Source organism: Cygnus olor, chromosome 1 (assembly GCF_009769625.2).
Source record: "Cygnus olor isolate bCygOlo1 chromosome 1, bCygOlo1.pri.v2, whole genome shotgun sequence".
Classification (NCBI taxonomy): Eukaryota; Metazoa; Chordata; class Aves; order Anseriformes; family Anatidae; genus Cygnus; species Cygnus olor.
Window position 1 is genome coordinate 59,584,580 of NC_049169.1, and position 22,437 is coordinate 59,607,016.

Consider the following 22,437-nt stretch of genomic DNA (forward strand, 5'->3'; position numbering starts at 1 on the left):
TTGCTGATGTAAGGCCAGCATCAAAAACCAGATTTAATCCAATTACAGAGACTGTGTGTGTAGAGTTTTGTTTGTTTGTAGCTAACAAACAAAATATTTCTTCCTCTACAGGACTGTTATTTCTCCTGTTATAAGACCTTTATTCACAAATAAATATAAAGGTATATTGAAAACTAAAAACCAAATACTTCATTAATATACATATTACACAAAACATACTTCACTGATTCACCAAAAATAAAAATAAAAAGAAGGTATTTAGAAGCACTTTGTTATTGCCACAGCTGCTGTATACAATGGATCACATATCCAACCTTAACTCTATCCTAATTTAGATACCCAGCTTTCACCATCTCTTTATTTGCTCTTTCACAGTCAGCCTACACCAAAATTACCTTAAACTGGGGCAGCCAATGAATGCACCAGACATGCATAATTGCTTGCACAGAGAAATGAAGCATGCTTCAGAGCACAATGCTGTAGCTACAGGCTCACCCCTCCAAAGTCTCTAGTGAACAGATGGGATAACTCAGATTATCTTTCCAGCTGGATTTCAGCACTATGGGCCTTAAGGAAGTTGTGAACTACAGAAATATGTAGTTTTTGTTAGTGCCCAGCAGTCAAACATCCTTCTCAGACATCTATCTAAAGGATACCAAACTCTCACTAGAGCATGTGTGCCCTACTTCAAAAGAAGTATCTCCACTACTCCCAGAAATATTTTATGCTCTTTGAGTCATAGCCTACAGGGGTCACCAAACCTGTCTGGGTCAGCAGCTGTGTGTAATGACAAAAAAATAAATAAATAAATTGCAATTTGAAATGCATTTTGAGCCTTCAAATTGTTTTCCCCAGTGTAGAACAACTGATCCAAGCTGGGGAACATGACAGTCCATACTGAAGTAGCAGCTCTGCTTTTAAATGCTCAGAAGCTGAAACAGAAGAGATGTTATCTTCTAATTTTTGGTGGCAACTGGACAATGGGTGGTCAATGAGAAAATGTAAAAATAGTTTTTTTTCAGTAGCCATCATATGTAGATGTAACAATCATATCTGCAACAGCAATTATGCAAAACCAACATAGCTGGCTAAGACTTAGTAAGCTGTTTACATCTGTTGGTTCTCTTCTGAATGTGAACTGCAATGGTAAAAACAGAATAGGCTTTATCCCTATAATCTCCATTCAACATACTCTGTGTTCTAGAGTATGTTGCCCTGATCATTCAGATTCCTCAGTACAACAGCAGCTGTCCAGAAATATAGAAATGGCATAAAATATGTAAGAACTAGAAGTAATGAAATTGGTTTCTCCAATAAGTTTCTTAAGGAAAGCTAAGTGATTTAACTTGATTTTCAGTTTAGTGTTCAGAGTGAAAAAAATAATAATAAATTAAAAATGTTCAGGCCAACTGTTCTGGACTGTTTAGGTAAGGGAAATAGAATTATCTTACATTCCATTGCAATGCTAAGGCCAAGGCCATAAAGACTGTTTTCCTTTCTTTTGTTTATTTAATTTGATTTGTATACTTTATATTACTAATATTCATTAGCTTTTCTATATCTCATTATTACATTGAATTAAAAAAAAAAAAAGATCTTTTGAAAAGCAAAAGTCAGATTTTTCACAATGGAACTGCTGGAATTGAATATTTTGTTTTTCCAAAGGAAAACATTTTAATCTCAAAATAAAGCTTTTTGGTTTACTGCAGCTCTATTTTTATTTTATTTTATTTTATTTTATTTTATTTTATTTTATTTTATTTTATTTTATTTTTTGCTTAATTGACCTTCATTAAACTATTTTCAGCCTCCTCAAAACCTTGAATTTCAGAGAATTTATTATCACTTTAAAATCCCTTTTGCTTCTAACCAAAGCTACTGAAATTTAGTAGTTGACCTTTTTACGTTAATTATGATAGTATTCAAAGACAAGACCCCAGTAAACCAAACAGTTAAAATTCCATAGAAATAAGATTTATGAAAATATTTGCATATTTAAACAAATAGTAAAATTTTGCAGGATCAGAATCCAGCAAGTAATTCCTTATTCTTTAAAAGAATAAGGGAAATATGAAGATTTGATTGAATAATCCAAACAATTTCCAGGATCTCTTTTCCAGTCATTAAATGATTACTCATCAATTCTGTTTATCCAAAGCTTGCTTTGTTCACTTGCTCATTACTTGAATACTCTGCTAAAAGCTTTGTTAGAATTGTTAGTGTTAAAAATAAGATACTTAGATATATACTAACTATTCATCTCACCAGAATGGTTAAAAATAGGAAATCAACTGCATATTACAAATACATTATAAAAATCTACCTCAATTGCAGTTAGTTATATATATAAACAAACATTCATAAAGAGGACACACGTTAATCATGTCAGCACATTTCTAAAACTAAGAGAGATGTTCCTGAACTTTTAACAAAGAGAATAGGTGTAAAACCAAAGCACATTATAGATCAAGATTTTTTCTTTCTCCTAAAACTATGAGAACAATTGATGACCTTGTTTTCAGATTAGAATCTCATTTAATGAGCAAATACATCAGCTAGTGAGGCAGGAGTAAGGAAGAGGGAGAAACTTTCAGGTTTTGAACTGGAAGGCAGAGTAATGGTTTCATCAATTTTTACACTAAGTTTATGTCTAGTATTTTAAACTGTGTGAAAGAGGAACAAGAAGGAGAATTAATTTCTATCTTCAGTGTACATGGTTTCATCTAGCTTTTCTTTCTTTCATTATTCTATTTTCCAAGAAATGCTAAAAAAAAAATATAAATAAATAAATAAAAAATTTAGTGTATTTATCCTTAAGTGAAATGATTTTTAACAGCAGTTTGGAAAACTGTTGAACAGAATTTTGAAAAACAACTGTTCTCTGTTCAAGAAAAGGAAATCAAGCTATTTCCACAATAATTGTGTATATAAAGGAAGACTGTGAATTGGAATTAAGCAGTGTCATAAAACCAGTGGCAAAAAGTTCTTACCAATTTAAGACTACAAGATACCTTGAGAATTAACACATGAAGTCAATACTGGAAAGGCTGATTATAAAATCCAGTAAATAAAGAAGAGGGAAAGCAAAAAAAAAAAAAAAAAAAAAAAAAGCAAAAAAACAAAAAAACGTAATTTCATGCCATTTCCTTGCACCCTAAGCAAAAAGACCAAAGAGGTGTACCTCATGATATAATTTTGGTCTTCCTCAAATTTTTATTCCTTATCCTTCTTTAATCCTTATTTGTGGAAAATACACATAAATGTATTATCAACAAAGTAGCAATAGGAACTGGATTCTCTCAAAAGATCAGATGCTAGCCAAAATCCTTTCAGATTTTATCTAATCTTCAAATTTAAATAAACAGTAAGCAGAACTGAGAGAGAGGGGTAAATATGTTAATATTTTTACTTTTTGAAAATGTCATTAAGAAAATAGAAAGCATATTGCATTATTTCACATTATTCTTTCTAAGATTGGCAGGATCTTTTGTAATTGGCTATCAACTCACAGGTACATTTACAGACCAAAATATGCACAATGGCAAATCCTAATTTGTTGTACATCCATGCTACATTATCAAAGACAGCAAGGGAAGCTTTAGGTGTAACAGATAGCAGAATGTGGCTTCTTCACTTTAGTAATTTCAAAAAAAAATTGAAAGCAGAACTTGGCCTCTTTCACATCAGAAAATTATTTCCACCCATTGCTTACTTTACAGTCTTTTTATTTTGTTATTGACCACACTGCCCACAAAACTAAAAAGCTTTCAGATGGACCTTCACTCACTGCTAAGATATCATATCTTACATAAAACTACAAACATTATACTTCCCATCTATTATCAATAAAGCAAGAGATCTTTTAATGCCAATATGAGGTTTGAAAGTCCATCCTAATAGTATAAGATTGATACTGCATGCTTCCCAGTAATCTTCAACTTAGTTAAATGACTTTCATTGTCAGTGGGGCAGTCGTTATCCTAATGTTAATGCTGCACTGTCTCCAAAGATCCATGGTTAAGGTGGTAGGTTTGAAGTCTGCACTTCTCTGTTCACAGACTGACTTATGCAAAGTTGATGTTCTGCAACTGACATCTTAACATGCTTATTGTCTTTGTCCAGATCTAAATATCAGACCAGAGGACATGATCATTAAACAAGTATCACAAATGGGAAATTTATTTTTAATTACGTTTTTCAAAGACTAGAGAAATAAGGCACAATTTTCTATAACAGAGTAAATGCAGATTTAAAATCCTGATTCAGGCATTCACACTTGTTTTCAATAGTCTCAACATGGTATACTTTGAAAAAATATGTTATACGTGTCAAAGGACTTTCCTGCATGCATGTTAATGCTACAACCAACAGTGCCACTTCTATGTATTTATGGATCAAAACACTGATTCCAGGAGATAAACTGTTCTAAAAGTAAATTGCAATGGCCCCTCAATTTCAAAGCTAGCCTGTGTGTTATGACAGCTCTTTTGCCATCTACATGCCAGAGCTGCGTCATGGTATTTACTTTATTGCAATGGTTAAGCCATTTTGAGGTCAGAAAACATTAGCAGAGAGAATTGATCACTTAAATGCAAAATAGCTGTTGTTTTATAATAAGGCTCTCAATTTTCTTCTTCTAGATCATGAATGTGCAGCCTTCAAGAATATATGACTTTTTGCAAATAGCATGTAGTTTATAATTCTTTTCCTGTATCCTGGTGAGCTCTCCTCAAAAAGGAGAACCTAGCAGCAGCAGTAATAAGGCTATTTTGCTTTGTTACTATGAGGAAAAAACAAGGCAGATGAGTCAAGGAATTACCATCTTCTTAATGCATTGTTACGAGATAAACACTTAGAATCATAGAATCATCTAGTTTGGAAAAGACCTCCCAGATCAACAAGTTGAACCATCAGTCTGACCTACTGAGTCCCACCACTAAGCCATGTCCCTTGGTACCACACCCATACATCTCTTTGGTACCACACCCATACATCTCTTGTATACCTCCAGGGACAGGGACTCCACTACCTTCCTGGACAGCCCTTTCCAGTGCTTGATCACTCTCTCCATAAAGAAGTTCTTTCTAATATCTAATCTAAACCTCCCCTTGCACAATTTCAAGCCATTTCCTCACATCCTCTCACTTGTCACCTGAGAAAAGAGACAGATACCTCCTTGCTGCAGCCTCCTTTCGGGTAGCTGTAGAGGATGATGGGGTCTCCCATCATCCTCCACTTCTCTAAACAGCCCCAGCTCCCTCAGGCACTCCTCACAACTCCTGTTTTCTAGTCTCTTCACCAGCTTTGTTGCTCTTCTCTGCACATGCTTGAGCAACCCAATATACTTCTTGTGGCGAGGGGCCCAAAACTGAAGACAATATGTGAAGTGCAGTCTCACCAGTGGCAAGTTCAGGGGGACAATCACCTCCCTAGTCTTGCTGGCCACGCTATTGCTGTTGCAGGCCAGGACACCACTGGCCTTCCTGGCCACCTCAGCACACTGCTGCCTCATGTTCAGGTGGCCATCGACCAGCACCCCCAGGTCCTTTTCTGTTGGGCAGCTTTCCAGTCACTCATGCAGCACTCAGCACTTACTCTTGTTGAATGTCATGCCAATAGGCTTGGCCAATTTATCCAGCCTATCCAGATCCCTCTGCAGAGACTTCCTACCCTCAAACAGATCAACATTCCTACCCAACTTGGTGTTGTCAGCAAACTTACCGCGGTTGCACTTGATCCTCTCATCTAGATCATTGAAAAAAATGTTAAACAAAACATTTGTAGCATAAGGCAGGATCCTTAACAGTGTAAGACTCATCGGAAGTGCTGCAATGGTGCTTTAAGTGAAAATCAGTGAAAACTGAGGGGTTCATCCAGAATGAGTGCTTCAAGGTGAAAACTAAGGTACAAATTAGGGAAAACTAAAGACAGAAGGGTAGTTTTAGAAAAGCTGGAAGAGAAACAAGCGACCAAACAGCAATGTGTGTGTGTGTGGGGGGGGGGGGGGGGGGGGGGATAATAATGATAATTTCTGGATAAGCAGGATTCTGTTGAAGTTTTTGTTTCTGTATTCAACCCATCCTAAGAAAATTATTCTATAATGCTAGCAGTAAAATTTGATGAAGACAAGCCCAAGCCCATATCCTATTGAACTGATCACAGAAATAGTAACTAGATGATTCATCTCTTTCTCATTTAGTGTTGGATTTTGGGATAAGAACATCTACAATAACAGATTTCCAACAAAGAAATTTCTTCATTGTGAATATTATTAACAAATTTGGCTTGTCAGTGATGATAATTTTTAGTTTGGCTCAATGTTATTACTTGATGGTGGTATGATTAATATAGTACTTGTTGGTTTTGTTGGTTTAGTTTGGTTTGGCTGTATATTCTAAAAATAGTAATTTAACTCATACCCATCAGAACACTATTTAGAGCCAGTGACAATCAGGAAGCTGTATGTGAGCTTAAGTTTTGTGATCCTTTGTCAGTTTATGATTTATTTTAAGTTTAATAGACACCAGAAGCCAATGGAAAGCTTGTATATAGAATACAAGGAAATCATTAGGAAATCATTAAATCAATTAGGAAATCATTAAAAAATCAATCAATTAAATCAATTAGGAAATCATTAAAAAACAACAAAACAAACTACCATAATGCACCAAATCAGCTCTCATTTTCCTTCTGTCTATTGGAAAAGCAGATAATATTTTCAATACTTTTAAAAGTTTAGAGGAGATTACATTTCTTTTTCTGCGGATAAAATAGAAGACAATACAGTGGTAGAGCAACATAAACAAGCCTCACCTTTCTCAGGGAGATTTTTTATGTATGTCCTTTTTTTTTTTTTTTTTTTTTTTTTAGGATAACAGACTTTTAACAATTCCTGTTAACCAAAAATTGTCACTTGCTAATTCTGCCTCTAGTCTGGTACAGAATGGGAAAAGATTTGAGTCCAGCTAATATTTACCAGCATGGTAAATGAGAAAATCAAACCAAAAGATGGATATTGCAACTTTCAGTGCTTCTGGAACCTGGCCTGTGTATGGAAAGAGTGAAATGAGGGCATTGTTCATTCCAAAGCCCTCTTGATTTGCCTGGCACATCACTCTGGTTATGAAAATACAAATGATTTGGCTGCAGCTCCTGCAGTGAACCCACACTTTTTATCCCACTAAAGGCCTTATCCAACAGAAACCTTACACATCTAATGTGCAGCTTATGCTACATGTAGGTAACAGAGTCCCACTCAGCAATTTTGAAAACCTCTACTCACTAGGTACCAAAGCCCAGGAGGATCCATAAATCCTGCAGCTGCAATTTTAAACTTCCATGGCCCTTATGCATCCCACTTTTTCAAATATCATTGTTCTAAAAGAAAGAAAATTTTTGGTACCTACTGCACATCTAAGCCCATCCAGGTTCCAGTATGAAGAGATTTCCTCTTCCAAAATGCTCCAAAGTAATAGTTTTGGTATGGTAGGGTTTCTCTGTGTACCCTTACTATGCAAAATATGGTTAATGTTGTAACTACTCAGATCAACAATGACAGCAATCAAGATGTTTATGCCTGGAAGAATGGGGAAATGAGAGTACAGAAATTTTGTATAGTCAAGTTCTCTGTGAACTGGCCAAAGGGTTCTAATAACTCCAGCATTGCATTCAGGATAACCAGGATAACTGTTTTCTCACTAATCTATGTTGTGTGGTCATTCAGAATACAGAATATTTAAACCCATCTGGAATAAATTTTTGTTGTTGTTTTGTTTTTTTCTTTTACATCTTCAGGAAGTGCATTTGAAGAATACAAGTAGAGGGAACACGGGAAACAGAAACTACAGAATGTAAGAACATGCCATCCACAAGAATGAAGAATGAATGTGCCATCTGCAGGATACTTTGCTGTAAATAAATTATTTGTTAAACATCGGAAGACTTAAAAAAAACTATGGTTTAAAAAGCTTGATGCAATCTCAACCAATGGGCATTCTCCCAGTGAACAATGCAACTAAACATTCCAATATTAAGTCTTTTAGAGAACAGAACATTTTAACCAGCCCAGAGCAACATATTCTGTGGTTGATATATTACTGTTTGTTAACTTGTTTTAAATGTCCTGCACAAAATCTCTTAAAGTCCTGTGCCCCTCAAAAGCCTACAAATTTATGGGCCTTTGATGGATCCAATTGCACTAAATTAACCTATGAACACTGGCTGCTGGAGTCATTCGTCAGCCTTGTCTAAGTGGTGTTTTTTTTTTTTATTTGCACTTCTATACAAGCAACAGGCTGTTTGTTTTACAGTGTCTGATAACATTGTTTGTCTACCCCTTCATATTTGCACAGTTTGACATTCCCAGTAACAGCAGCAGTAAGGTAACATATACAGTTTTAAACATCCATTAATTCCATCTGTGGCATTTTGACAGAATATGGGTTATAGATACATTTGTTTTAATACAGTTTTATTTTTCTTTCTCTTGCAAAGATGCAGTTAATTGCAATTTGTGAGACAAAAGATTTTAAAAGCAGTTAAAGCATACATAGGCTCTCAAACCATTAATGATTCTTCCAGGTAATTGTTTGCAACAGTATAGGTAACTTCTTTCTTCCTCCATATAATGCAGTATGTAAAATTTAGCATATCAATAATACACATATATCAAACAGTATGTAAAAATCTCTGTTTTATAGTACAAAGGTGCTATTTTATAGTTTGTTATATGAAAGGGTCTGGCCAAAATGGTAATAGGTAAAAGCAAATATGGAAATATGAAGCCAAAGAATAAATAACAAAATAGTTTTAAGAATATTCAGTTAAATGAACTAAAATGGCTTTAGATTCCAATATGAAAATAACTTTCCCGTCTTAAAAAAAAAAAAAAAAAAAGAGATATTTTGCTTTTTTCCTTTTAGATGTTTAAATGGTAGTGTTTTCTCTTACAGTTATATGAACAGAATTATAGATGACTAGGGTCAGAGAAGATGATAAAACAGTTCTCAAATGACTTCAAAGTGTAGTGCATCAGGGCCTAAATCTTTCTCAAATACCAGAATTCTCTTCAAAGGTAACAGAAGGTTCATCATGTTCTTTACCATTTCAGTTCTTCCCAAAATCTGATGTGACTGAATTGACTGTTAATTAGGCCACTGCATCTCTCTGTAAATCAGAAAAAGCTAATCTAATCACAAAATTACAGTGTTGAAAGTGTTCAAGAAGATATGAACCATAACGTCCTTCAGACTGCTACTTAAGCTAGCATTTCATGCATTCTTACAGGAGACCCATACATATTTCCAGATAATCTGAGTCATAAAACCTTGATATGGAATGCACTGATTCTAACTTGAATAATACTGTTTCCTATGCCCCACTTTTGTAAATCAAGTCAGTGCTAGATTAGCCATGCAATAAGGTGGATAGATAGCCAACAGTGTCCCAGGGTGAACAACAAAAATCTTTATGTGAGAAAGGAAGAGGAGGCAGGGGAGAATGCATGGCTCCATCCTTTGCATGGTTCCACATGACTTCTTCCACCTCACCACCCTGCACGCAAGCAAGCTCAGACAAGGGAAGAAGAATCCCTTGGTCACCTGTAAAGAAGGCATAGAGAATACTGTATAAAGGAAGCAATTAGGGAGATGTTAGATCAGATCTGTAAAGGCAATATTTCTCTTCAAAGACTCAAACTTACCTAACCTTCTACTACATGCAAGGGAGTAGACGACTGAATTGATTAAAATACAAATGAGAAGAATTTCTGTAGATTGTATGTTTTACAGCTCCTTAATAGTTTCTTGTGAAACATATAGGAAATGTAGGTCTTAAAAGTCTAACAAATTATTTGCTTGTTCCCATTTTATTCCCTTAGGAAATTTGGGTTTCATATTTTTTCCAAGAAAAGTGCAATGTATTCCTGTGTAATTCTTTAAGCCCTCCACTTTCTGTGAAATGCATGTTTATATGCACAATAGGCTGCTATCACATTGTAAAAGCAGAACAGTAAATGAATAAAAAGAATCTGCCACAGCTGTCACTGACTGAGATAGGTATGTTGAAAAAAGGAAGAAGGTACAGAAAAGTAGGTGGGAACGGTAACCTAAGTTATTTACCACCAATTCAATACAAAAAGGTAGCAATTCTGATATCTATCACAGCTCTTAACAGACTTTTTTTTTGGTGGGAGGGATGGAGAGGGAAGTGGCTTTAATTTCAATAGCTGTTAAGAATTCTTAAACACATTCTAAGAATAAGACATTATTTTGAAGTCACAAACATAATACATACTTCCATTTTGTGTACCTCGACTCCTTCTGTCCCTACCTGTTCTGAAGTTCTATGAGGAGGAGGGAGGAAAGCTATAAGCACAAAAAGCAATTTTCAGATCTCTGTGATGGAAAATTTCTTCATAGGTAACATTTTGCTGATGCAATGCTAAGAAGATTTTCTGAATAGCTATAGGTCATTTTGTCATTTAATTCATGTAAATTAATCCAAATTTTGTTCTCATCCTGAGATTCATGCAATCACATTCATGTCATCATGTATCTCATGTATCTTTCATAGCAATACCTGACATCAGAATTTGACAACCATCTAAACAAATTACAATTATTGGAGGAAACAACAAATAAGGAATAGCTTCGAATGAAACTTCAAAAGCAACACTTGGCATTGCTAGAAGATAAAGAATAAAAATAAAAAATCACAAAATGGAGACTAAATCTACCACTGTAGAGGTGAGAATGCATAGATGGAGAATGCATACTTGCATGAGAATTCTCCAGTCATATGGCAGTGAGCACATGATATACCAATCAGTGTGAAAGAAAGGGGCTGCATTAGCTTAATAATCTCAATAAACCCGCTACTTAAAGAAGTTGAAACATGAGCTAAAACATCTCCCTCCCAAATGTACAAGTAGTCTGACTTGAAAAATGTCTTAATTAGAGAAATTGATGGGTTCAGCTGGATTTTCAAAAGCACTCCAGTTATTTAGGAATGGGGCTCCCAATGGATACAATTTATTCTCATAAATCACTTAAGTGATAAAGAAAATCTCACTGGCCATCCTTCCATGTCATGTAAAACGCATGACAGAAGTCACAGATTTTTGCATTCTAGAATTGACATAAAACTCCAATTATTACACAGAATGTTGCTAAAGTGCAGAAGTTAAAAAAAAAAAAAAAAGTGAATTAAGCTTCATTATTTTCAGTTAGTTCAAAAAGGACTTCACATCTAAACCCACTGAAGTTAATATATCTTTTTCATCAAGGTAGCAAAATTTGAGCCTTGTCTCCATAGTAACCATAATTAATCATTAAGTGTTTGAATGGCAAGTCAATAAATTCTATATTCTTCTGTAAATGTACTTAACAAATGTACATGTACATCTGTGTGAAAAACTTGTATGAGTCTTATTTGTACCATTTAATGAAAGAAAAGAAAATCAAATAATGGGATACTGCATTCGGTCCCTGTAGATACGGTAAAGTAGCTACATTTTTCAGAGACAGATTACATTCCCAATACCTTTTCTAAGATAAATGAGTAAATTAGTGGTAAGCTTTCTTTACAGAAGTGAATTCCATTCATAAGTAGTTTCCAGTTGCCCCATAAACTGCTTTTTGAGTTAGCATCAAGGATGTTGATTAAGGAAGACTCTAGGCCAAGCAAGCACCGTGTCTTCTCGGCTCTGTTTTAACAAGCAAGTTCATGATAAGACAAGTTCAGAAAAGCATATGCATATTTGCTTTACCTTTTACTGATTTGGCCAAAAATGCCAAAGTGGTGCTATTGTTTTGTTTAAGAAAGTACTTGACTAAAATATAAAAGAAAGCATAAATATTTTTTTAATGTATGAAAATTACAATTATATAGATATGGTTATTAAAATAGAAATACAACTAGCCATAACTTTTCAACTTTTTATCACTTGAAAATGGCAAAGAGATCTTAAAGTAATGGAGATGGGGCAGGAATAAGGGTCAAAATGCCACAAAAATTCATAGACTTGAAATGCAGTTCTGAATCTTTACTCCAAGTCTGAAATACAGATGAAGAAAAGCATTTAAAGTCAGGGAACAATGGATATGAATGAAAGCCTGTTCAGGTTACTGGATATCCTGTATCGTACCAAAGATTTTTAAGCCACACTATAGACTGAAATAAGGGTTGAGTTTGGCTTAACGTCAGTGGCATGATACAGTCAAGATTTTCATTGAGCACAAGTTTTTCTTTATACTTGATTACCTTCTCATTCATGGCATGCCCCCAAAAGTAAATATTCTTAAAAAAAATAGGACAAAGAAATGCATCAGATGTTGACAAGGAATGAAGAACAAAATGTTCCTAACGTGAAACTGATATTATTTTTAATTCTCACCAGTTTCAAATTGTGAGAAAAAGTTGAAATATATGGCTAACAGTCTGTGAATTTTTTTTTTTTTTAAAGTTTATGTGGTCACTATGAACATCCTAATGTGCAAAATTACACATTTCATTGTTTTGTTTTGTTTGTTTTGTTTTGTTTTAATGATAGTAAGTTAAGCCCAAATAGAGATTCTTGGAACCTATAGGCTAGATAGAATACTGATGTTCTGATGAAGGTATAATCAATATATTTAAAATGTTTTATTTTTAGTCTGAAAAGGAATAGTAATAATTTATTTGGGGACTCAACCTATACTGGTCCCTCTTTTAAGGATACTGTTCAGTAAAAACAAGTCTTCCAAATGCCAAACTTCTATTCAAAACCAACATTAATTCCTCCCTCCCTCTCCCCCAGCAAATCTTGTTAAAACACTATTGCAACATAAGTTTTATTGTTTGTCTGTTTGTTTAGGGGGGGTGTTTTGCTTTGCTTCACTTTGTTTTGATTTTGGGGAGCAGGGGTAGGGAGGAGGAGACGAGGCCTTCAAGTGATTAAGATTTTTCCTCTTGGGTACAATCCACAAAAAATAAAGAATTTGCCTTCATGAGATTACTAATTATGTAATTAATATGTAATTACAATTCATGTGTGGAAGTAGCATTACAAAAAGTAACTGGATTAAGATTCAGTTTTAAAAGAGGAAAAAAGTCATTAACACAAAGCTTTTACTCATTCTAAACTTACACTATACATTTTGCTTGTCACAGCATTGTAATATTCTACTGGACTTAAACTGTCCAAACGCACAGTATCTGATATATAAATCTTCTTTGGTTTTTTACATGAAGGGTGTTATAAGAATATCTGAAACTTGATTACATATAGTACAGTAAAGAGATACCAGTCTAGCAGAGACCAAAACAAGAAGGACCTCTCTGATGCTTATATTACGTTAGGAAGTCTTACATTAGTTGCATAAAGGGTGTGTGTATGTGTGTATATATATATATGTATATTTATATATATGTATATATATATATAAATTGTTATAATGCATGTATGTGTATGTGCATGTGTGTGTGCATGTGTATTATGCTTTTCTTCTTTTTCCTCTCATGCAGAAGTTGAATTTATTGCTTTTTACACATTACTTCTTATGGATTATATTCAATAATCCAATTGAAATCTAATTTTAGAAGAACATTGTGTAATATGGGTGTCACAAGTTAGATCCTATATTTGTTTTTCACACCTGAAGAAATCACCTGATTTTAAGACACTTCTCTGCTGTCATCATGCAAATCTATTCATCTGTTTGAGTATGGATGTAAAATACAAACTCTGAGTACTTTATTTTGAAAATATTGACTTAGGAATTTTATTTCATTCTTCTCAAGATGACTTCTGTTAAGTGAGATTATTGAAGTGTAAGCATCCCTTCAAAGTAAGAATAATGGGTAATACAAACAGAGAAGAATGAAGATTTCTGACATTTAATAATATAACTTCAAGTATTTCGTGTCAATTAGATACTCTTTATAAGTAGAACATGTCTCCCTGTATTACCCTTAAATATTTCAGAAGTGGAAAAGACTCAGTACTGTAAATTCCTATATCCAATTTTTTTGTAACTGTTTTGATATCTCTTCAATAACTTTTTATTTTGCCACCTTGGCTCACAATAGTCATAAAATCATGAACACACTTCTGCTGCTAAACATTCTTTCCCACAAACAAATATTATATGCACCCATTTACAATATTTACATTCACACTTGATAGATGTTCTTAAGAAACAGCATAAATATGGTTGGAAGATATTTTTTTCACATTTTAAAGGTATGAACCATTTTTTAACTAAATCAAAACATTCTACCTTACTGTATTTTACATTCGTTACTACCATCTCATTGCTTGAGAAGCAACAACAAAATACCTGATGAACAAAAACAACTGCCCTCTATCTTGGTAAATAGGATCATGCTTCATGTACTGTTGTGTTAAAGAAAGGTTTAACCAGATAACTATAATTACAACTGATTTCATGAAATTCATGTTTTGTAGTGAAATATGTAACTTTGTACATTTTAAAATCAAATGAATGTTCAATTTTTCCTGGTTTACTGTCATTAACCATTTTTGTGGTATGAAAAAGTCCACTTCAGTAATGATTAAAGGCAAAGAAGCCAAGACCAGTAGACTAAAGTGCTATCAATGTAAGGCACAATGGCCTTATTTCATGCACAGGATGAATTCCACTTTTTTTTCCTTTTTTTTTTTTTTTTTAATTTTAGATTAGAATTTCAAATCAGCTTGAAATAAATACTATATAAGAAATATAATACTCTTCACTGTTTCCACTTAGAGACAAGTTTGAATATAATAAAGCACATGCAAGCTACACTGCATGATACAGTAGATAAATCTTACCTTTTGATTTATAGCCATTTCTACAGAATTAGTTTGAATGAATTCTATAGAAATCCAATGCAAGATGAAAAAAATATATATTGTTAAAGTTGTATAATCATAATAGTTGCCTGATTAAACTGTCTCACCAAACAATAGTTATAAAGTGCTCCACTGAAAGCATACTGATACTTCATAATATTCTGAACAGCTTTATCTGTAGTCTGATATTTCATGTTGCTTTTATCAGAATGTGATTGTGCCATTTTAGTTTCTTAATGCTTGGAATCTTTGGGTTGAATATTAAACATGTTTATCAATCCTCAGGATTTTAGGAAACAAAATTAAACTAGAAGAAGCAGCACCACCTGCTGCTGATAATCATATCATACATGGGCTTTCTCTCCTACCAAATTATTTGCATAAGACACCCAAAAGTGCTAAATGAAGAGATCGATAGCACTTATTTTTCTGGAGGTCACCCTTCCAAATAGAAATATTAACTATCCTCACTTTCTTCACTGTTGGACTTCAGCTGGTATCCTGACTAAAACTGGGGTTTCCATGATGCAAGCATGAATGTGGATACATGAATTTCTGATTTCACTACTGAATAATGCTACTATTAACATTTCAAGTCATTATCACCAAACAGTGACAAGTGTTAAGTGTTCATTAACTAAAAACAATTTAAACTCTCTATTAAAGTTCTAACTGGATTTATTCTTTCTTTTTTATTTTCTTGTGCTTACTCATAATACAATGTCACTACTTGATGACAAATAATATTTCATACTGTGTATGTAACATCATTGTGTTGCAGAATCCCCCAAATACCTCAACAATGTCTTTGTTGCGCTATCCTCCCCATTTAGCACTTAAAAGCTTTTCTAGTAATGACCAATAAATCAAAAAAAAACAGAGCTCCTAATATGTACAAATATAAAAAAATTATCAAGAATTTTTGCTAGTTTGCAGTTCATGTAATGCCATCTTGACCACTCTCTTCCCCTCTCTCTACAAGCTGTCTACAACACTAAACTCTGCTCCATAAATAATAGTGTATTCACGCTTTTAAAGGCTTTTATATGCTTTTATGGTAGGTAAAGGTTGGAAGAGGTAGTTGACTGATTTTCACTTTTATCTACTTCAATTTCAGTAAAGGGCTTTGTCACTCTGTATACATAAAGGCTAATGCACCCTTTGGTTTGTAGAATGTACTGAAATGTTTGCAGCCCTCTTGGTATCAGGTCCAAAATGTGAAGCATTACTGTTAAGAGGGTATCTTTCTAATGTATTTGTATGTATAGCTTACACCTCTGTGAGGTCTAATAAAGGATTATGGTTAATAAAAAATGTGTTGAAAATTCCTCCACCACATAGATTTTGCAGTAATTTAGTTTTCTTTTCTCTTCTCTGCCATTTCTGACATTTCAATTCTCAAAATACACCAAAACCAGGACATACCTAACAGAATGAGCAGGCTTCACTACCAAGATAGAACTGACAGAGAAAGTTAAACAGTGGCTCAAGAGCCTTGAAAAAATGAAGTGTCACCAGAAGGAATTATGGAATCTATAGGCAAAATGAAAGGTCATGAATGAACAGGAACAAACTGGTATCTGAACTCTGGTGCATAGCCACTTACTCAAAAGCTCCTTGATATATGAGAACTAGGTAACATATACTGAATCTTTCAAAGATTTCCAAGGGATTTCTAAAGTATGCCTTATATCTCTGTCAGTTCAGTTGTTCTCAAGAATGTAATCTGGAGGTATGTGAATAAATATTATATGGCATCTTGCAGAAAAATGAAGATGATTGTTGTGAAGTTATGCCTCAAATCTGCTGGGAGTTCTGTAGAAGAAAGAACAAGCATGCAGGGTGATCTTGGATTTGAAAAATACTTGTAAATGAGGTCCTGCCTCAAAAGATTTTATAAACAATAAGCTGTCATGGAATGAGAGGGAAGTTCATACATGCACACTACTAACTTAAAAAGGGAGGGGTAGGGGGAGAGACAGAGAGAGAAAGAAAGTAGGAACACTGGCCAGTCAGTGGTGGAGGGGCGCCATATGTGTAATCCTGCTGCTATCTGTTTCCAGGGCCCATGCTGTTCAAATTTGCCTAGACAGAAAAGGGGTAAACTGTAAGAACACAAAGTTTATGGCAATATTAAAGCAATCAGGTTGCCTTGATAAATGCTACCTGTTCCCAGTCATCTTCATATCCTTCATGTGCTTGAAAACAGCTTCCAAGGTTTTTTCTATAACTTTCCCTGGGACTGAGGCCAACCTGAGCTCCCCAGGTCTTGGTTGTCTCAGATGGGTGCAATATTTGCATTTTTTTTTCAGTCACCAAATGTCTCCCACAAGTGCCATGACCTTTCTAATATGATGGAGAGCAACCTCACAACAATACTACACAGCTCACTTAGCACCCTTGTATGTATCCCATCTGGCACAAGTGCTTAGGTATCTCCATTTGGCTTAAGTACTGCGTAATTCTGTCTTCCTTCCTTTGTTGTGGGCAATGTTTCACCCACAGATATTCTGCTAGTAGACTGATGGTTGTGGGAGGCTTGTGGACAGTCTAACCACTACGAATGCAAATAAGACACAAAAAAAGCCTCTGGCTCAGGAAGTCCCTGAATTATAAATAAATCAAGGGTAGGAAAGTTTCACTACGTATTGCCTTCTTCTAGTGTTTTTCCCTGGACATTCATTTTGGCTACAGTCTGAAACAGTTTCCTGGACTGCTTTCCCTATCTTATCTTCACTCTGATTTCTTATATTCTTAAATTTTTACCCTACTGGCACAGTAGCTGTCCTATTATCTAAGTACACATTCTCTAAGTCCACAACCCCTACAGTAATATCTTACACACAAAATTCTCTATTTTATATTTAAATATTCACAGCCAATAATTTTTAAACCCACATTGTGGTTCATAGTACTTGAGAAACTTATGGAGATTTCAGTTAAAAAATATTCACCCAACAATGATAAACATATTTTCATTCTTACTGTCTGATAATGAGATACAGTTAACAGAGGCCACAGCAACTTGTAGATTTGGCAACATGGCTAAGAAACAATTTAAAAATCCATCTGTCTGTAAATTTAATCACAAATTAAATAATTTTTAATTGTATGTATTGCATACATTACCACAAGTTTCCAATCCTGCATGAACAGCATGTACTTGTTAATAAATATGACTGTATGGCAATTCTAACACAACCAAAATAAAAACACTCCACAGGGGTTAAGAAAATGTCGAAGAAATGACTAATAGTTCACACAAATCAAAGCCTTAGTGGCCAGCTCTTTTCTTCAATTGTGTATTTCCTCAGATACAGGTAATTTAATTTATAGAACATTTGATTAAAGAGTTCTTGCAGATTAACCAAGTTTGGTTATTGGCTTACTGGGAAATTATCTTATTTATCTCCCGAAATTGGAACTGGTTTTGGATCACAGCTAAGGATAAAAATCAATCTACAAATCAATTGCTACTTAGAGGCCAGAGTACTTCCGGAAGCTTAGTAAGAATTAGGACTATCAATAGCAGCTGTTTAAAATGTCATGGAAGAAATTCATATTTTACTAGTATAAAGTCGATATTGTGTATGTAAATTTAAGCTGATTTTTTTTTTTTTTCCTTGGGAAAGTTTATTCAGCTACATGAGTTTTTTTCCTTTACTTTCACAGTGTTGTTTGGTTAAAAATATCTTTATACATAAATTACATTAATTGTGGCTTAAGAATTTATGTTTTTACTTACTATATCTCTGTTAAATATTTAGATTAAGTTGATTAGTAATGATTCTATACCTTTCATCTCAGTGAAAAGGAGCTACCTCTGAGAAGTATGTTTTACCAACTGAGAGGGTGACAGAGTTATTAACATTTGTAACAGCTTGCACATGGTGTGCTACATATCAGTGGTACACAGATTTTCTGCAGGCTTTCTGAAAAGAAGTCAAATGTCATCTCTATATTTTGACAACCAATATGTAGAGAAGCAACTGATTAGAACAGGAAGAGAAGCATTAGTCAAACTGAGATAAAACAAAGATGAAAGCAGGATTTCCAGATTACCACGGGCTTAATTTTTGTTTGGGGAGTATTTGGTCTTAACCTTTAATACAACAACCATTTCAATTAAAATGCACTGTCTTTGGCCCAGCCACCAGGCCCTCCAAGACTCTCCTTCTCAGCATGTACTCTATCCTCTAAGATCTATTCAGTCTTTTTGGTTTTATTTTTATTATTATTTTTTCCTTCTCTTCCATATATCATATTCTTGCTACATAGTGACCTGCTTCAATAGGAGAAGCAGGAAAAGGCACTGGCACAGGCTGCCCAGGGAAGCTGTGGATGCCTCATCCCTGGGGGTGTTCAAGACCATGATGGAGGAGGCCCTGGGCAACCTGATCTAGTGGGTGGCATCCCTACCCATGGCAGGGGGATTGGAACTAGGTGCACTTCAGGGTCCCTTCCAAAAAAAAAAAAAAAAAAAAAAAATGCTGGTAAGTCTACTGAATTGGGCACTATGTCAAGAAGTGTGTCAATCCCTTCAGGCTGAAAATGGAATCAAATCAGATTTCCCTTCTACACATATAGCAATTATCTTGCAATTTTGGAAAAAAAAACAATGTCAGCATTTTGGGGGTTCCCGATACTACACCGTTAAGCATTTCCTGAGTCTCTCAATAAGATCAAGGCCTTTGAAGACTTAAACACTATACAAGATGGTTTCCAGATCCCACTGTGGATTACAGGTGAGGGAGGTATGTTATTCTTGGGGGGGAACTGCTCTGGGCATACAACACATCACAATACTGTTAATCACTTACAGGTCTTTTATGTTAAAAGCATATAGAGCAGGGAAATTTATTTTTTCCTCCATTAACAGGCCTTAAGAAAGTTCTTGATTTTTGTCCAATTTTGGCCTAGGTGTTGTCAATTCAGATATCTATTTTATTTAATTCTTTCAAATAGTTTATGTTTCTATCACATCCAACATTTGTATTCTAGTTCACATTACATTGGTCTGTTACCTGTATTTGCATACTCTTGACTGCAGAATCTTTATTCACACTGTGCAACAGAGATACATTTCTTCATTTCATGTTCTTCCAATCCTTGGTTTTCTGAAAATATATTATTTTTGCCTTTCCTGCAGATCTTCATCTGTATATCATTATCATTGCTGGTACTTCCCAGCTTCAAATATTTTTTAGTAGACATAACTCATTCCTGGCTCTTAAAGCCAAATCAGTCAGTAAATTTTTTGCTAATTTAGCATGCTGAACACAGTCCTGTACTGTTTTATTAAGCACACCCCATTATTGTTTTAGTAATCAATAAATAAGCAATTGACTTCAGACAAAACACTTGAATTAGCTTTTTCTGCAAATATAACTTACTATTAAACACATTTCCTGCTGTTCTTTTTCAGTCCAAATAGCATGAATTTTTTATGCAGTTTTCTAACTTAGGTCAAATACTGAGTGTTTATTGATATGCCAGCCAAAACACCAACAGCTTCAGTTAATATTAGAACATTTCCTCCTCCATAAAGTTTCACTTTATGCTCTTTCTATTTCAGTGTCCATACTGTCTGTAACCAGAAAAACAAGATAACTTAATAGCTGAACTTGCAGTATACTAACCCTATCACTACCCAAGGACTCCAGTGAAACAAGCAATTTTGTCATTTAAATCAATGTTTCTCCTTAATAAAACCTATATTATTAAAATTATAACTATACCTGCATGAGTATTTGTTCATGTCATGTATTGTAAGTCTACTAATATATTTGATCTATTATAATATAATAGATATCTATAATATAATCTATTATAATACAGATATATATTTATTCATTAATGCATGATATGCCTTTTTCTACTTCAACAGAAACCTATGCAATTGTATTTTATTCTTTATGATTTTGCTCTCTCTAGCTTCTCTTTTTACTTCCTTCACTAAGGTTTTTCAACTATATTTAATAAGAGGCATATTTAAACCTCATTTTATTTGAGGACTTTAAATTGCTGTACGCCTTTCAAATAAATAACAAAGTATAAACTTCATGCATCCTATATTTCACATAACTTCCGATTCTTTGCCCTGTCAGGGTAAAAATTCCTTGATTTGATTTTGTTTTCCTAGTTATCATTTTATATATGCTGCCCTACTTCTTTTCTCTGCTCCTTTACTTCTTCCTTCTTTCTATTCTCTTATCTAACACAAAAACCATCTAGTCCATGTATTTCCTCTGTTTTTTGAAAGAGGATTTTTACAGGGGAAGGTTTTTGCACTGCCTCCTCAAAACAGGCATACTCTTTATTTTTTTACACAGCTGGATTTTTTGACAAAACATGATTTTCAGGTAACTGTCTTAATGAAGCAGCTGCCAATGCCATTTATTAAATTTAGCCTCCTAGAAGATACCTTATAATCCCATTTAGCTAATAGAATATATCTGAGATAAGAATATTCTGTAAGTGTGTAGTTAATGTTTCATCTGAAAGCACTTTTCCAATGTATTGGCAATTTATTACTTCAGAGAATGTAATTTATTATGTATCTTCTTCAAAAACCATCCCTTTGGGCACATCTCAAGCATTCATTGGTACTGTAAGCACCTTATTTCTCTCTTTTTCAAATGTTGATTCATGACTGCGCATGTTTCTTTGTACAAAAAATTGTTAGTGCCAAACATTCTTTCCCCATCCCTCATGCTCTAGTAATTATACATACAGAGAATCTCTCAAGAGAGTATTTTCCATGCTATCTGGCTTCTGCGTGAGACAGTAAGTCTAGGCCATGAGGAAGAAACTTTGTCCTCCCCTTTGCGGTGCTCACTACTCCTTCAAGCTTCCCAGCAGCAGATAAAAACAGTAATTTATTCACTTAAGCTGAAAATTTCCAAAGAATCCTCAAATGTGGGAAATGAATGGCAATGTTTTCATTTTATTTTGGTTGGACAGAACAACTTCCCCAGTATTATTCAGCCTACAAGTATCAGATTGTCCCTGGTACCCTGATTAGCAACTCAGTGTTTAACCCATGCCACTATGGTGCTTCTCCAGGATCTTGTGATTTCTTTCTGATTTGGTATTGTTGTTCCTTAAATTCTCTCAAGCATCTGAAATGGTGACAATCAAGAGCATCTAAGAATTTACTTTGATTTAGATACTCCTAGCATTATCATCACTTAGAACTACTTCCAGATACCTGTAACTTCAACTTCCCTGCTGGCAAAGGAAAATTACCAGAGCAAGAAGGCACAGTGTTTTCCTTCCATCCTGTTCACAAATATATTCTCCACTTTTTCTTTACTTCCTGCATAGTAAAAGTGGTCTGCAGGTCCTACTATCTTCAATTACACAGGATTTTTCCCATTCTCTCTACATTATGTGGCAAAAGCAAGCACACATAACTTTTCTTTGAAGGCAATCAGATAATAAGATCTGGAACAGTATTCCTGAAAATTGCTGGAGTTTTTGGATATGAACACTTTATGAAGTTATAAAGGGTTCTGCTCTTTTTCCACCACAAATTTCTCATTACTTCAGGCAAGCTCTTAAAGTTCTTGTACCCAAGAGTATCTAGTTAACAAATTGAAAGT

The 22,437-nt window shown here is 34.4% G+C and overlaps 1 protein-coding gene and 1 long non-coding RNA gene across 4 annotated transcripts in view; one reads left to right on the forward strand and one right to left on the reverse strand.

Moving 5' to 3' along the window:
• Nucleotides 1-10,401, forward strand: part of IGF1 (insulin like growth factor 1) — a 54,652-nt gene extending 44,251 nt beyond the window's left edge. For both annotated transcript variants that reach the window (XM_040560619.1, XM_040560620.1), the window contains exon 4: nt 7,795-10,401. In XM_040560619.1, the coding sequence (XP_040416553.1) occupies nt 7,795-7,854 (60 nt within the window). In that variant the 3' untranslated portion in view covers nt 7,855-10,401. The remainder of the gene's footprint in view (nt 1-7,794) is intronic.
• Nucleotides 1-22,437, reverse strand: part of LOC121071865 — a 74,149-nt gene that overhangs the window by 46,696 nt on the left and 5,016 nt on the right. The window lies entirely within an intron of this gene.